Source organism: Fusarium subglutinans, assembly GCF_013396075.1.
Source record: "Fusarium subglutinans strain NRRL 66333 chromosome Unknown NRRL66333_c0000055, whole genome shotgun sequence".
NCBI lineage: Eukaryota > Fungi > Ascomycota > Sordariomycetes > Hypocreales > Nectriaceae > Fusarium > Fusarium subglutinans.
In genome coordinates this window covers 102,680-115,081 of record NW_023502118.1, presented here as the reverse complement: position 1 = coordinate 115,081, position 12,402 = coordinate 102,680, and the positions used below count along the sequence as shown (strand labels likewise).

The window sequence follows — 12,402 nt, the reverse complement described above, 5'->3', positions numbered from 1 at the left end:
GAGAGGAGGCTTATTTGTGGCCGTCTCAACAATCACAATCTCCATAAATCCAGAGGGTTCATCTGATTTTGCATGTTACTTCAAACTTGTCCTTGTTACACAGACATCGCCAAGGAACGTAATTTGAAACAATCTGCCCTTCTTCGGCGCGTCTAGTACCTCTATCCTGGACCCCTGCAGGCATTGAAGCGACCTTGTCACGAACATGAGCATGAAGAAGAACAAGAACAAGAACCAATCCTGTCATCAACTAGTGCGCTTACACGGCATTAATTCTTGATCATCCTGAAGGATGTGACCTCGGTTCAGGCTCATTGCTGGGGCGGGGACTTGACGCAACGAACAAAGTTCCAGAAGCAAGGTATCCAATACGAACAAAAGAACTCTATCATCCTTCCAAAGTTCCACCTCCCGTAAAGAGGGAGGAATCGGGATTCTGAGACCTATGTACCATGGATCTGATAACATCCTTCCAACGCTACCTTACATCGGAGCTAATGCCGACTAGGTACTGTATATCACTGACTATCTCCGTCTTTGCCCCGTAGAAACAAGCAAGCTTGACTTTGGCCAATGGAAGCAGAAGGCAACCTTGACAACACTAGGTACCTACCTATCATGAGCAAGCTTGCAATACAGTGCGGCTTCTCAAACAGTGTCAAACTTGATAGTAAACGTTTCATTCCCTCCACCGCGAATCACTGCGCCTATCGTGACTTGCTATCCAACCTTACATTGCCCACTGACCGAAGTCGCTCTCCCCACGCTCCATCATGAATGAATGGCAGTGGGAAAGCGGCAAGGAAAGTGGCGTCCTACCTATCTCAGGTAAGGTAGTGCCACTGTTCCTATCATGATGCAACGGGTCCCCATGGATGGCAAGTGACTCTCTCTTTGCTAGTGACTTGTGCGCCTTTGATAAGTTCTCCTCATAAGCAACTGACTCCTCGAAAGTGTAATCATATTTCTTAAAACTCTAACACACCCAAGACCTCCTACCAAAAATCCATTACTTGATAACTTCATTTCTAAAACCATCACTTATAACATCACCCACTCACTGCCATCATGCGGCTCATCATCCGTGACGACGAGACTGAGGCATGCAAGTATGTCGCCAATTACGTCGTGGAGCGTATCAATGCCTTCCAGCCCACACCCGAGCATCCCTTCATCCTCGGCCTCCCTACAGGTTCTAGCCCTATCGGAGTGTATGATATGCTAGTACGCAAGTACAAGGCTGGCGAAGTACGTTGCATCACCTCATCCTAGAGCAGCATCTAACCATAGCAGGTCTCGTTCGAGAATGTAGTCACCTTCAACATGGACGAGTACGTCGGTCTTCCTCGAGACGATCCAAACTCCTACCACTCCTTTATGTGGAAGCACTTCTTCTCTCATGTCAACATTCATCCTTCCAACGTCCACATACTTGATGGCAACGCTGCCAGCCCGGAAGCCGAATGTGATGCATACGAGGAAGCTATCAAGGCAGCTGGTGGTATTGATCTCTTCTTGGCCGGTATTGGTGAAGACGGCCATATCGCTTTCAACGAACCCGGATCAAGCCTTGCCAGTCGTACCCGAGTCAAGACATTGGCATACGACACCATTCTTTCCAACTCGCGCTTCTTTGACAACGATGTAAGCCGGGTGCCAAGAATGGCCTTGACTGTGGGCGTCCAAACTGTCCTTGAAGCAAGAGAGGTTGTTGTCATTATCCTGGGAGCCCGCAAGGCGCTTGCATTGCAAAAATGCGTCGAACAAGGCGTCAACCACATGTGGACGCTATCATGCCTTCAACTCCATCCTCATCCCATGATCGTCGTCGACGAAGACGCCACATTGGAACTTCAGGTAAAGACAGTCAAGGTAAGCAACTCTTCCTCCCATAACGAGCCTCCACTAACATGGACGACAGTACTTCAAGAGCATCGAGAAAGTTGCTCGCGAGCAGGGATTCGAGCAGATTCTTCCCTCCAAAGTACGGACTGGCAATGTTGCTATCCCTGAAACCAAAATTAAGAGAGCTGAGAGCCCTGCGATTATCGCTCCGGAGCCGATTGCTTCACATCTCTTGCGAGCGACACCTGCAGGAGACTACTCTATGAGAACCCCTTCGCCCGATTTGTGCCCCGACCGAATGGCGTCGCGAATTCCGGAACCGAACCTGAACCGCAGACTTACGCCCAACCTCGAAGTTCAGACCGACGTCCCAAAGACGAAAGTTGAGATGATCGATAGCGCCGTCGCCATGTCTCCAGACGCTCCTGTCGCGAACTTACTTCAGCCGATGACCGCAAACATTAAGGCAATGCGATCACCGTCGCCAGACCTAGTTCCTGACAGTATGGCCTCGCGCATTCCAGAGCCAGATCTAAGCCGCAGATTGACACCCAACCCCGAACTCCAGAAGAAAATGAACACTGTCGGGGCGCAATAAACGGGATAGGTGGGTATGCTGGGGAACGAAGAGTAGAAAAGAAATGGAGACCAGGAATGTCTTGTTCAGTCACTACAGGGTTGGATCCTGGGACAAAATTATCAGACTACAACAATAGTATCTTTAGCCCCGTATTCGATTAAGACGTTGAAGTCAGGTTAGAGATAGAACACAAATACCACCGGTGGCTTTTAGATAGGTTGTGTGTTGGAGTTTATGGGTGTTACGTGTGTTGTATTTTGGCGTGGAGGCGTTTGGTGGGAAAAGGGTCATTTCTCGGCAATCGATTGCCATATAGGACGACTACAAGATTATTACACAGGTGTTCAATACGATCTATTGCCTTCCGTGACCTGAGATTTCATTCTGTGTATAGATTTACTCAAGCAACATGAGCATGATTCAACAACATATGCTGTGCTTTGTAATACGTAGGTACTTTGCAATAGCCAATTGTCGCATTAAAATTCTCGGGTATCGATGCAACCCATCTCATGCCCTCAACGATGTGTTAACCGTCCACCTAATGTGTATATACTTGCTCGCAATGTGCTATAATCCCAAACAGACTCCCCCTTTCCAGAATGCCCGTACAAAAGCTTAGATATATAATATACAGGAAATCGGCTTTTCCAACAATTCGTAACTCGTCAGTCTCGACCACCTCAGTCAGAGGCAAAGTACCGCTTCGCCTTGCTCTTGAGCTGTTGTGCTTTCATCTCGGGTGGCATGATAGTGTGATGGACCACGTGAGGCCGATAAACAGCATCGACAGGCGGCATCCTGGTGGAGGTTAGTAACGTGAAAGTGGGGAGATCCAACAAAGTGGTAACGTACCAATCATCCACAGTCAGTGGAAAGTATTCGTACAAGGGATCGGCACCGTCGTCTGCAGGACTGTTTTCCCTGTTCGCCCCTGCGGTGGTGTAGCCTTTGCCAGAATTGGGACTGTGCAGCTCGGCACTCGAGCGGTTTGGACTTCTCTCGTCCTCTGATAGCGATAGATTGATCGGCAGGGATGCATTCTGACGTGGGAGTGAATTTTTGCTATTGTGGGAATTTGCTGCCTTAGCAGAGTTGTTTGGATCGCTGGACCAAGCTGGTATCGGGGGTCTAGTCATTGTTGGCGATAAGGCGACTCGTTTTGCCGGATGTGGACTTGCAACGGGTTGAGGACTGGGTAGTGGATGGGTAATTGACCCAGGTGTTGCCCAGTCGTTCGGCTGCTTATCTGTCAGCTCTGTCCTTGACGAAGATGGACTGACGCATGTCTTACCTGGAGATTTCCAGCAGGAGGGAATCTTTGCGTGAAGTTCGTCGAATTCTCCCGTTCGAGTTTAAGCGTTGGGTGATCGACATTTGACGTCGATGTGCTTCTCCTCTCAAATCTCTTGTCACCTGTAAGAGGAACGTCCTTCCTGCTATCGAAGTTTCTAGGACTCCGGCCACGCACAATGACTGGGCCAGATTTGATCTCCGATACTTTGATGAGTTCACCGGCCTGTGTCTTTCCCAGCAGGGTGATCTGGACTACGTAGTGCTGTTGCAAGCCCTTTCTTCTGCCGTTGTTGGCAGTGGCATGCTTGAACTGAAGCCGTTTCCAAGATATAGGCAGAGAAACACGATGTGCGTCGATTTCCTGCCCTGTCGTTATATCCAGTGTGATAGTAGGCGGCGCTGAAACGCCTTTTGAGTCATCGCCTCCCTGGGGATTGGCGTTCTTCCAGGGGATCGATATTATTTCTGTCGCCTTTCCTTCGATGGATTCGATGGCCGCAATATTCGCGACTAACTCGACTATTTGAATGTGTTGCCCTTGCTCATTCACAATGTTCCTGATTCCGCGAGGGAGAGTGATCTGCCCCGAACACTGCCAGAGGTTGCGGCGATAACAAGTCAACTCCATCGGGCGTCCGGTTGATTCTCCTCCAAAGACATCCTCGGCAACGAAGAACATGCCGTACAATTCAGCCGTCATGCCGGCGTCAACAAATTGGTTGTTCTCGTTGACAATGGTAGCGTTGGAAACGGGAGCGGAGAACCCAAGAAGCTTATTATCGGGCTCCTGGGGAGATGATTCTTCGTGCAGCGCATCTTGATTCGGCGGAGGATCGAATTGTTGTCGAGTCGAGTATGAGAAGGGATCTTCAAAGGTCGAGGAAAAGGCATCCAAGTCGTACGAGGTGCCGAAAGGTAGAGTCTGCAGTGCAGCCCCATCACTGTAGATGTTAGCTTGAGTAGCTCCCCAGCCAAAGTTGCGCGCGCGTTGCAAGTGCGCTGCAGTGCTTACAGGAGTGATTCATCAAATGTCATATCCTGGTCAAACACGTCCATATTCATACTCTGAGAGTGGGCAGATCCGAAGTTCATCGCCATCGCTTGGCTGGAAGAGGCGCCAGTTGGCAGCCCCGACATTGAGTTGTAGGTTGACATGGCATTGTTTAGTTGAGAAGAGCCGTCAAAGTCTCATTGGCGCGGCGGGGGAGACAGCGACACAACGTGATCGCACAAGTATGTGCAACGGTGCAAAGGGATGAGAATTATCTGGCGACACCGGCGATGGCGGGTTGTTTCCCCGGTAGAGCGCCGAGGGTTTGGGGCCACGAGCAAACAGAGCCGAAAGAGTAGATAAGACAAGTTCAAGGTCGAACAGAGCGAGGTAGAGATAGCCAGGTAGTAGTCTATGAGGAGAGGTGGAGGCGGAGACGGAGGGAGTGTGGAGGGCCTGGGCTGCCGACCTCCAGCTAACTCTACGGGCTCCGGCTACTGTAGGTTTGTGGAGAGTCCCACTGGGCTGGCTGACCCTTTACTGTTCCCAGCGATAGGTTCTAAAAGTTGATTGGCATTCGCTTCAACAATTGGCCGAGACAGAGCTTCATGTGAAGACTCGAGACCCCGCGGGCATTGTTATCTCCTAGTTAAAAGGGAGCGCTATATAAGAGGAAGCTTTCAAGATATGTTCTTGGCGTTGTTTGCCATTTCGGCATCTTCCAGGAGGGTTTTATTATTCATTAAAGTCAATTAAAATGAAGCACAACGTTGGCAGCGTTTGCAGTAATATTTTATTTATCAATGCTTCCTTCATGCCCAATGCTCCCCAGGTCTTTGCCTTTCTAATAATAATGCTCTTTTAATTCTAGTTTCTGTTTCATACACCATACCTATGTATTCTTATCATGAGGACGGGAACCAACAGCAACGGCAAGCCAACCAAACTTTCACATCAACTTGCTCTCCTTGGCAGAATCAGACACCCTCTCACCAAACTTCCACACTTCGTCCAGCATAAGAACTTCATTCGTTCCCCTGACTTCACCCTGGCCTTCGTATCCGTCTGACAAAATCACCAGATCTGCGTCAGCCCCCGATTCTAGTGAACCCTTGACTCCCTGTAAGCCAAGCATGGCCGCCGGTGTTGATGTGACCGCTCCAAGGGCCTGGGGAATACTAGCCCCAGTCCACTGTCTGAAATTATTGACACACTCGAGGAGAGTGATTGAGCTGATGAAGGTTAGATACATGGAACGCTCCATACGGTAGATCAGTACGTACCTCCCAGCAATCGTGTCAGAGTTCTCAAGGAGCAATTTGGAACCTTGCTTGACAATGTTGCATGTGTACTCTCCGTTTGTCCACGGATAGGCTCCATCCGGGAGACCAACAAGATGCATAGCATCCGTGACCAGAATAAAACCGTCAGGATGGGCGCTGTATGCGATCTTGATAGTCGTAGGATGCAAATGAATGCCATCTGAGATGATGCCAAAGTAAGGTCGTGGCAGACTCTCGGCCTTGCCCAAAACTCCAAAGACACCTGGGTTTCTGTGGTGCAACGGGCGCATGGCATTGAAGAGGTGTGTAATCATTGTGGCACCCTTACTGACAGCTTGCGATGTCTCTTCGTATGTTGCCTCGGTGTGCCCAACGGAATAGATGATACCTCTGGATGTGATCTCCGGGATCAGGTTCATCATCTGTCCACGTTCGGGCGCTGCTGTAATCATCTTGATCGGCATCGGCGAGCCATCGGAGCGAGGGACCATGTTCTCACGACCATAGCATTCCTCAATATCCTCTATCGATTCAGCTTGTGTGAGGACATCGACATTGTGAACTCCGTTCTTGGTGGGACTCAAGAACGGACCCTCGCAGTGAGCACCAAGTGACTCGGCGCCGTGAGCCGGGATCCGCTGTTCCCCAGACGGGCCAAGATACGGGAGGGCCTGGCAGGCGTTAGCTTCATGTACGATTACCCCACTCAAGAGGAAGGCGTACCTTTTGGTATAATTCAGGCCGTTGGCTGGTGATGGTTGGGATGTATGATGTGACCCCTGTCTTGACCAGTAGTCGATTGATCTTTTGGATATTTTTGCCATATTCGGACATGTCATCCAGTAGTGTTGAGAAGTTGAAGCCAAAGGCACCGTTGAGCTGGCACTCGATCAGACCTGGTGCGATGATGCGTCCACCGAGGTCAAGAGTATTGTCAGGCATGTTGCGGCCGCCATAGAATGAAGCTTGGCTATCGATGATCTTGCCAGTAATAGAGCTGACCCAGAGGTCCTCCCAGACCAGGTCGTTGCCTTTCAGCAACCGACAGTTGGTGAATTTAGTGAGGCCATTCTTGGGTAAGGTCGGCGACACGGCGATAGGCATATTGAAGATGGGCTGGGGGAGTCTGTGATGAAGAATTAGATATTTCCAAGTGGACTGTTTTGGTGCTCTCTATCTTGAGTTGAAAGTCCCTAAGGACAATGAATCACATAAAACGAGAGGCGAGTCGTGGGATACTAGTATTTTCCAGAAAGTTTCATCCTCGGAAGCCTAAAGCCCTATCAAGCCGCCGACAACGGCCACGTTTTTTTCCAGATAGCATGAGAAGAGTCATTTCGTCATTCCTGTGAGCGATTCAGTAACCGTGCCATCTGGTCCCAAGCCGACGGTGCCATCGTTGAAGCCGTGATAGTGAGACTGTGTGGAGATGTTTTTGGTCTGAACGTGGTATGGTTCCCTTTTGCTATGTTGCTGTGCATATTGACAGCCAAAGACCAGGGTGCAGTGGAATACAAAGACCATGCCATCCGTCCATTTTTGCCTCACAAGTAATGTTCATCCTTACCTGGTTTAATCTCTCACGTCTCGACACAACGTGAAACCGACCTCTTTGTCGCCGACCATTTGTTGCTGTTGTTCCATGTAACGTTAACTCATGGGGCGTAACCCATCAAATCAAATCGCCTGCCATAAGAAACAGCCAACAAACAAGGCGACTCCACTTCCCTATCGCGCCCAACAGCTGGCTCCTTCCACAACTGACCAATCAATATACACCAATCAGCTCAGCCGAGGTTTAGGCGGTCGGCAGCATTCCACCTCCACTCCAATGGCCCCTCCTCCTGCTGGGTCAGCGTCTAGCTCATCCTCTCGAGAAGGCTACCGCAGTGTCAATGCATCTCATCGTTACCTCAAGCACGCGGGGCCATCAAGGGGTGAGCCAGAACCACAGCAGAAGAGATCAAAGTACCATGTGACGAGGCATCGACGCCGCCCAACCATCATGGCCCATACAGACAATAGCGACCTCGATCCAGCATGGCAAAATCTCGACCGGTACGTACCCATAGGCCTCACCTCACCTCACTTCCTGTCAGTCCCGTCGAGGCGCGTCTCCGGACGGCGCGGGACTGTCAAGGGGGCCGTCTCTCCACTATTCGGCTCCGAATCTCGGAGAATAACTATCCATTCATTCACTTGACACCATGATACTAACTCATTGTTCTGTAGTGCCATTGGGCAGATCCTGATTATGGGCTGGGATGGCACTGAAGTTACCCCCCAGATCAGGAGCCTCATTGAGGATCATTACCTTGGTTCCATTATACTTACAGCCAAGAACCTTAAATGTGAGTTCTACTCATAGACATGTGTCTTGCTTCATAACCCTAACGTTATCAAGCTGCTCAGCAAACAGCAGAACTGGTCCAGGAATTACAGACCATTGCTAAGAATGCTGGTCATTTACAACCTCTTCTCATCGCCCTCGATCAGGAGAATGGAGGAGTCAACAGTCTTTTTGACGAAGACTACGTATGCCAATTCCCCAGTGCCATGGGCGTCGCAGCTACGGGTCGAGCCGACCTAGCATATGAAGTGACAAAGGCTACTGCCACTGAGATCTCGGCATGCGGTGTCAACCTCATGCTAGGACCCGTCCTCGATGTATTGAATAACGCTCGCTACCAACCTCTGGGAGTGCGTGCTACCGGAGATGACCCCCAAGAAGTATCACAATATGGCCTAGCTGCTCTCCGAGGAATTCGAGATGCTGGAATTGCTTCATGTGGAAAGCATTTCCCATCGTACGGAAATCTAAACTTTCTGGGCTCAAACCTAGATGTGCCCATCATCACTCAAACACTAGAGGAACTCAGCATCAGTGCTCTAGTTCCATTCCGAAATGCCGTCGCCTCTGGAAAATTAGATGCTATGTTCATTGGAGGCTGCGGCATATCCAATCCGTCCATGAATGTGAGTCATGCTTGTCTTTCAGATCAAGTTGTGGATGAGCTCCTACGCGATGAACTTGGATTCAACGGGGTCGCAATCTCAGAGTGCTTGGAGATGGAGGCTCTCAGTCATGAACTTGGTGTCCAGAATGGTGTCATAATGGCTGTCGAAGCAGGCTGTGACCTTGTCCTTCTCTGCCGTGCCTACGACGTCCAACTCGAAGCTATCAAAGGCCTGAAGCTCGGTTATGAAAATGGCATTGTGACGAGGGAGCGGATTTTTACCTCTCTGAGAAGGGTACTTAACCTGAAATCGACCTGTACCTCTTGGGAGAAGGCGTTGAACCCTCCAGGCATTTCTTTACTTTCTCAACTCCATCCATCTCATCTTGCTCTATCACTCCAAGCCTACGATGATTCCATCACAATCATTCGAGATAAGGAGAAGCTTATCCCACTCACCGCCTCAATGCATCCCGGAGAAGAGCTCCTCTTGTTGACTCCTTTAGTCAAGCCGCTGCCTGCATCTTCACTCACCAAAAAGTTGCTGGCAGCCAAAGATAACCAGAATCAAGCAGAAGGACAACATGAGATGTGGGCGCATAATGGTCGTGACCGAAGCGCGATATTGAGTGGAGAGGGTGTCTTCCGAGAATTTGGCAAATCTCTTGCTCGAGCTCGTAATGAAAAGCTACTTCACACAAGCTATACAGCTAATGGAGTTCGCCCAGGTAAAACTCTTATTATTCAGCCGATGAAACTCAATCTGACCAGATTTAGTTCACGAAAACCTGATCCATAGAGCATCTTGTATCATTATTGTCACGGCTGATGCAAATCGAAACCTTTATCAAGCTGGCTTCACTAAGCATGTTGATATGATGTGCTCTATGCTTCGAACCAGGGGTCAAAAAAAGCAACTGATTGTAGTGGCAGTCAGCTCTCCGTATGATTTTGCAATGGACAAATCCATTGGCACATACCTCTGCACCTTCGACTTCACAGAGAACGCTCTCCATGCTCTTGCACGGACACTAGTTGGAGAAATTGCACCCCTTGGAACTCTCCCCGGTACATTGCGTAAGAGCAAGAAGGTTCTCAAGTCCAGACAGCACTGGCTGGTAGAAGAATACAGTGCGAAACGTGACGCATCTGCTTTGAATGACCTACTTCGAGCTGTTCACAGAGCAAGCGCACCAGACCTGCAGTTTCTACGCACAACAACTGCTGCTTCCTTTCAGCTTAATAATGCCAATATTGCCGAATCACATTTTGTGGTTAGAAATAGCAGCACCAACACTTTGTACGGCTTTGCTGCTACTTACTTTGTTCACGGTGTTGGTATCCTTGGGGGTGTCTTTGTCGAGCCCACCAAACGTGATGTATCGATCGGAAGGTCCCTTCATCGACGGGCGCTCAGAAGTCTCGTGCAACGACGAGGAATTAAGCAAGTCCAGATAGGGACAGCTTTCCCTGGAGTATTCCTAGGCATTCCCAATGATGTCGAGGTCAACACAATCAAAGAGTGGTTTGCGAACAGTGGCTGGGATGTCCAGTTTCCACGACGCGTATCAAACATGATTTTACAGGATGTGGCAAGCTGGTCTGCCCCGGAGGGTTTGTCCCAGAGCATTCAAAGAGCCAGTATCAGCTTTGACCTGATTCATGATTTGGACAACGCGGATGGTGTTCTCAGCCATGTCCGTCACAACGCGAATCCTGAGGTATTAGAGCTGTACCGCCATGCGCTGTCAGAATCGAAGTTGAGTGGGATTGTGCGGGCAAAAGATGCGACAGGTGCCTTGTTGGGTACGATCATTGTTTGCAAGCAGCGCAGTCCATTGGAAACTCATATTCCCTCATTGGTGTCACGCTCTGAGGACATCAGTGGCATCATTGCTCCAGTTGTACCTCCTGGACCACAAACAACTCTTGCCTTACAAGGTTTGACGCTCATGGGCATTCGTCAGGCAAGGAGTCACAAAGCTACAAAAGTGGTACTTGGTTGGGTAAGTCAACCATCCTCCCCAACCTTTCAGTATGGCTAACAGCTCAGGTTGTGGATGATGGTTCTGAGTCCCTCACAGCGATGGGCTTTGAGACACTCCAAGAGTTCGAGGAAATCACAAACTCCCCAGAGAATGTAAGTATACCCACTTCTAAAGCTACAACAGCTACTGACAAGTAATAGTTTTCCAATATAGTATGAATAGGGGAACACAACGGATGTGTTGTCACGAATCTACCGGGAAAATTATGATTAGCGAATGAATAACATGCTGCCTTGGATAATATGCTTATAAGTTTTGCTCCTGCTCCATCCTAAGTTAGGTCATGCCTCATGATTCTACTCTTGTATCCCTCGCTGTATCCCAGCTCTTGCAGAGGGTCTTCGAAGGAACACTGTTTGTATAGACAGTGAAGTCGTCAGTATCAACGTAAAACTCCATCCTAGTCAGAAAGCTGAGTCCCTCTTTCGGTAAAGGGGATTCGACTTGATACAAAGCAAGCTTGTCTATTACTTATCGGGCATCAGTCGCCAAGTCAATATTCATGCTCTTGGTTGGTATTGTCCAACCATTCGAATTTAACCAATATGAGGGCATTAGAAGACTTGGCAAATTGCCCGGTATCGTCATGCTCAATAGGGTCTCTGGGTGTTCATCTTAGGATGTCCACTGTTGTAGTTGGCCCCCCTCTGTTTCCAATTGGACCGACGATAAACATTTTTCATTCTCCTGGCCGGTCACATCGCCAGGGCCTGGATATCGTGCACTTACCCTTCAATGTGAGGCTTAGCCACGACTTCACTACGGAGCCAGGTGAGGTGAGGTATTGAATGCCATTCTTAGTCAGATTTGTAGACTAGGTATTCTGAAAAGATCCGTAGCCATAATAAAAGCCGTCTACTGGGTACTAAGTCATCCTCACTTGCTAACTTGAAATATAACAGTGTTCCTGGTGTAACTAAATGACTCGGTTGATCTTTTGGTGCGTGACGAAACTTTGCACATTTACTTTCGCTATGATTCTGAATCTGACAGGCAGACTCTGTTTCGGCGACTCTTTAACCATACGATTACGCTACATTGTATTTCAAGAAAGTACTACTGACAGTCAGCCTTTCGTTTCCTAATGATCAGGTGGACAGAACTTTTGTTCTTGGCTTCTAAGGCATAGGTACCTCCTTTAGCCTTGCCAAACTGTGTTCCCTGTACTTGTAGTGACAACAGTACAAACTGAGGGCGTCAAAGCATGGCATGCCTTGAATTCAGACTATCGTGGAATCTCTTCCAGAAACCCCAAATGCATACACTATCGATCTGAGATCAGTACAAGAAGTTTTATCATTATCGCCGATTTCTCGGATCACTTTCGGGTGGCAGAGAGGCTAATCATAGCAACAACCACCGCAAGTAAAGATACTTGATATAACAACCAATTCACTGAGTT

The 12,402-nt window shown here is 49.0% G+C and overlaps 4 protein-coding genes across 4 annotated transcripts; 2 read left to right on the top strand and 2 right to left on the bottom strand.

Moving 5' to 3' along the window:
* Positions 1–1,068: 1,068 nt before the first annotated feature.
* Positions 1,069–2,443, top strand: FSUBG_5565 (glucosamine-6-phosphate deaminase; the record flags this gene model as incomplete). Its single annotated transcript, XM_036683675.1, has 3 exons — positions 1,069–1,248; positions 1,294–1,872; positions 1,922–2,443. The coding sequence occupies 3 exons, from the start codon at positions 1,069–1,071 to the stop codon at positions 2,441–2,443; spliced, it is 1,281 nt and encodes a 426-aa protein (XP_036538907.1).
* Positions 2,444–3,108: 665 nt separating this feature from the next.
* On the bottom strand, positions 3,109–4,813 carry FSUBG_5564 (acid phosphatase; the record flags this gene model as incomplete). Its single annotated transcript, XM_036683674.1, has 4 exons — positions 3,109–3,226; positions 3,281–3,666; positions 3,720–4,720; positions 4,786–4,813. The coding sequence occupies 4 exons, from the start codon at positions 4,811–4,813 to the stop codon at positions 3,109–3,111; spliced, it is 1,533 nt and encodes a 510-aa protein (XP_036538906.1).
* An 848-nt stretch (positions 4,814–5,661) lies between these two features.
* On the bottom strand, positions 5,662–7,099 carry FSUBG_5563 (n-acetylglucosamine-6-phosphate deacetylase; the record flags this gene model as incomplete). The annotated part of the gene is made up of 3 exons (XM_036683673.1): positions 5,662–5,944; positions 5,996–6,666; positions 6,719–7,099. The coding sequence occupies 3 exons, from the start codon at positions 7,097–7,099 to the stop codon at positions 5,662–5,664; spliced, it is 1,335 nt and encodes a 444-aa protein (XP_036538905.1).
* Positions 7,100–7,652: 553 nt separating this feature from the next.
* Positions 7,653–11,158, top strand: FSUBG_5562 (beta-n-acetylhexosaminidase; the record flags this gene model as incomplete). Its single annotated transcript, XM_036683672.1, has 6 exons — positions 7,653–8,053; positions 8,228–8,346; positions 8,400–9,680; positions 9,730–10,958; positions 11,006–11,092; positions 11,141–11,158. 6 exons carry the CDS (start codon positions 7,653–7,655, stop codon positions 11,156–11,158), a joined length of 3,135 nt encoding a protein of 1,044 aa, XP_036538904.1.
* Positions 11,159–12,402: the final 1,244 nt, after the last annotated feature.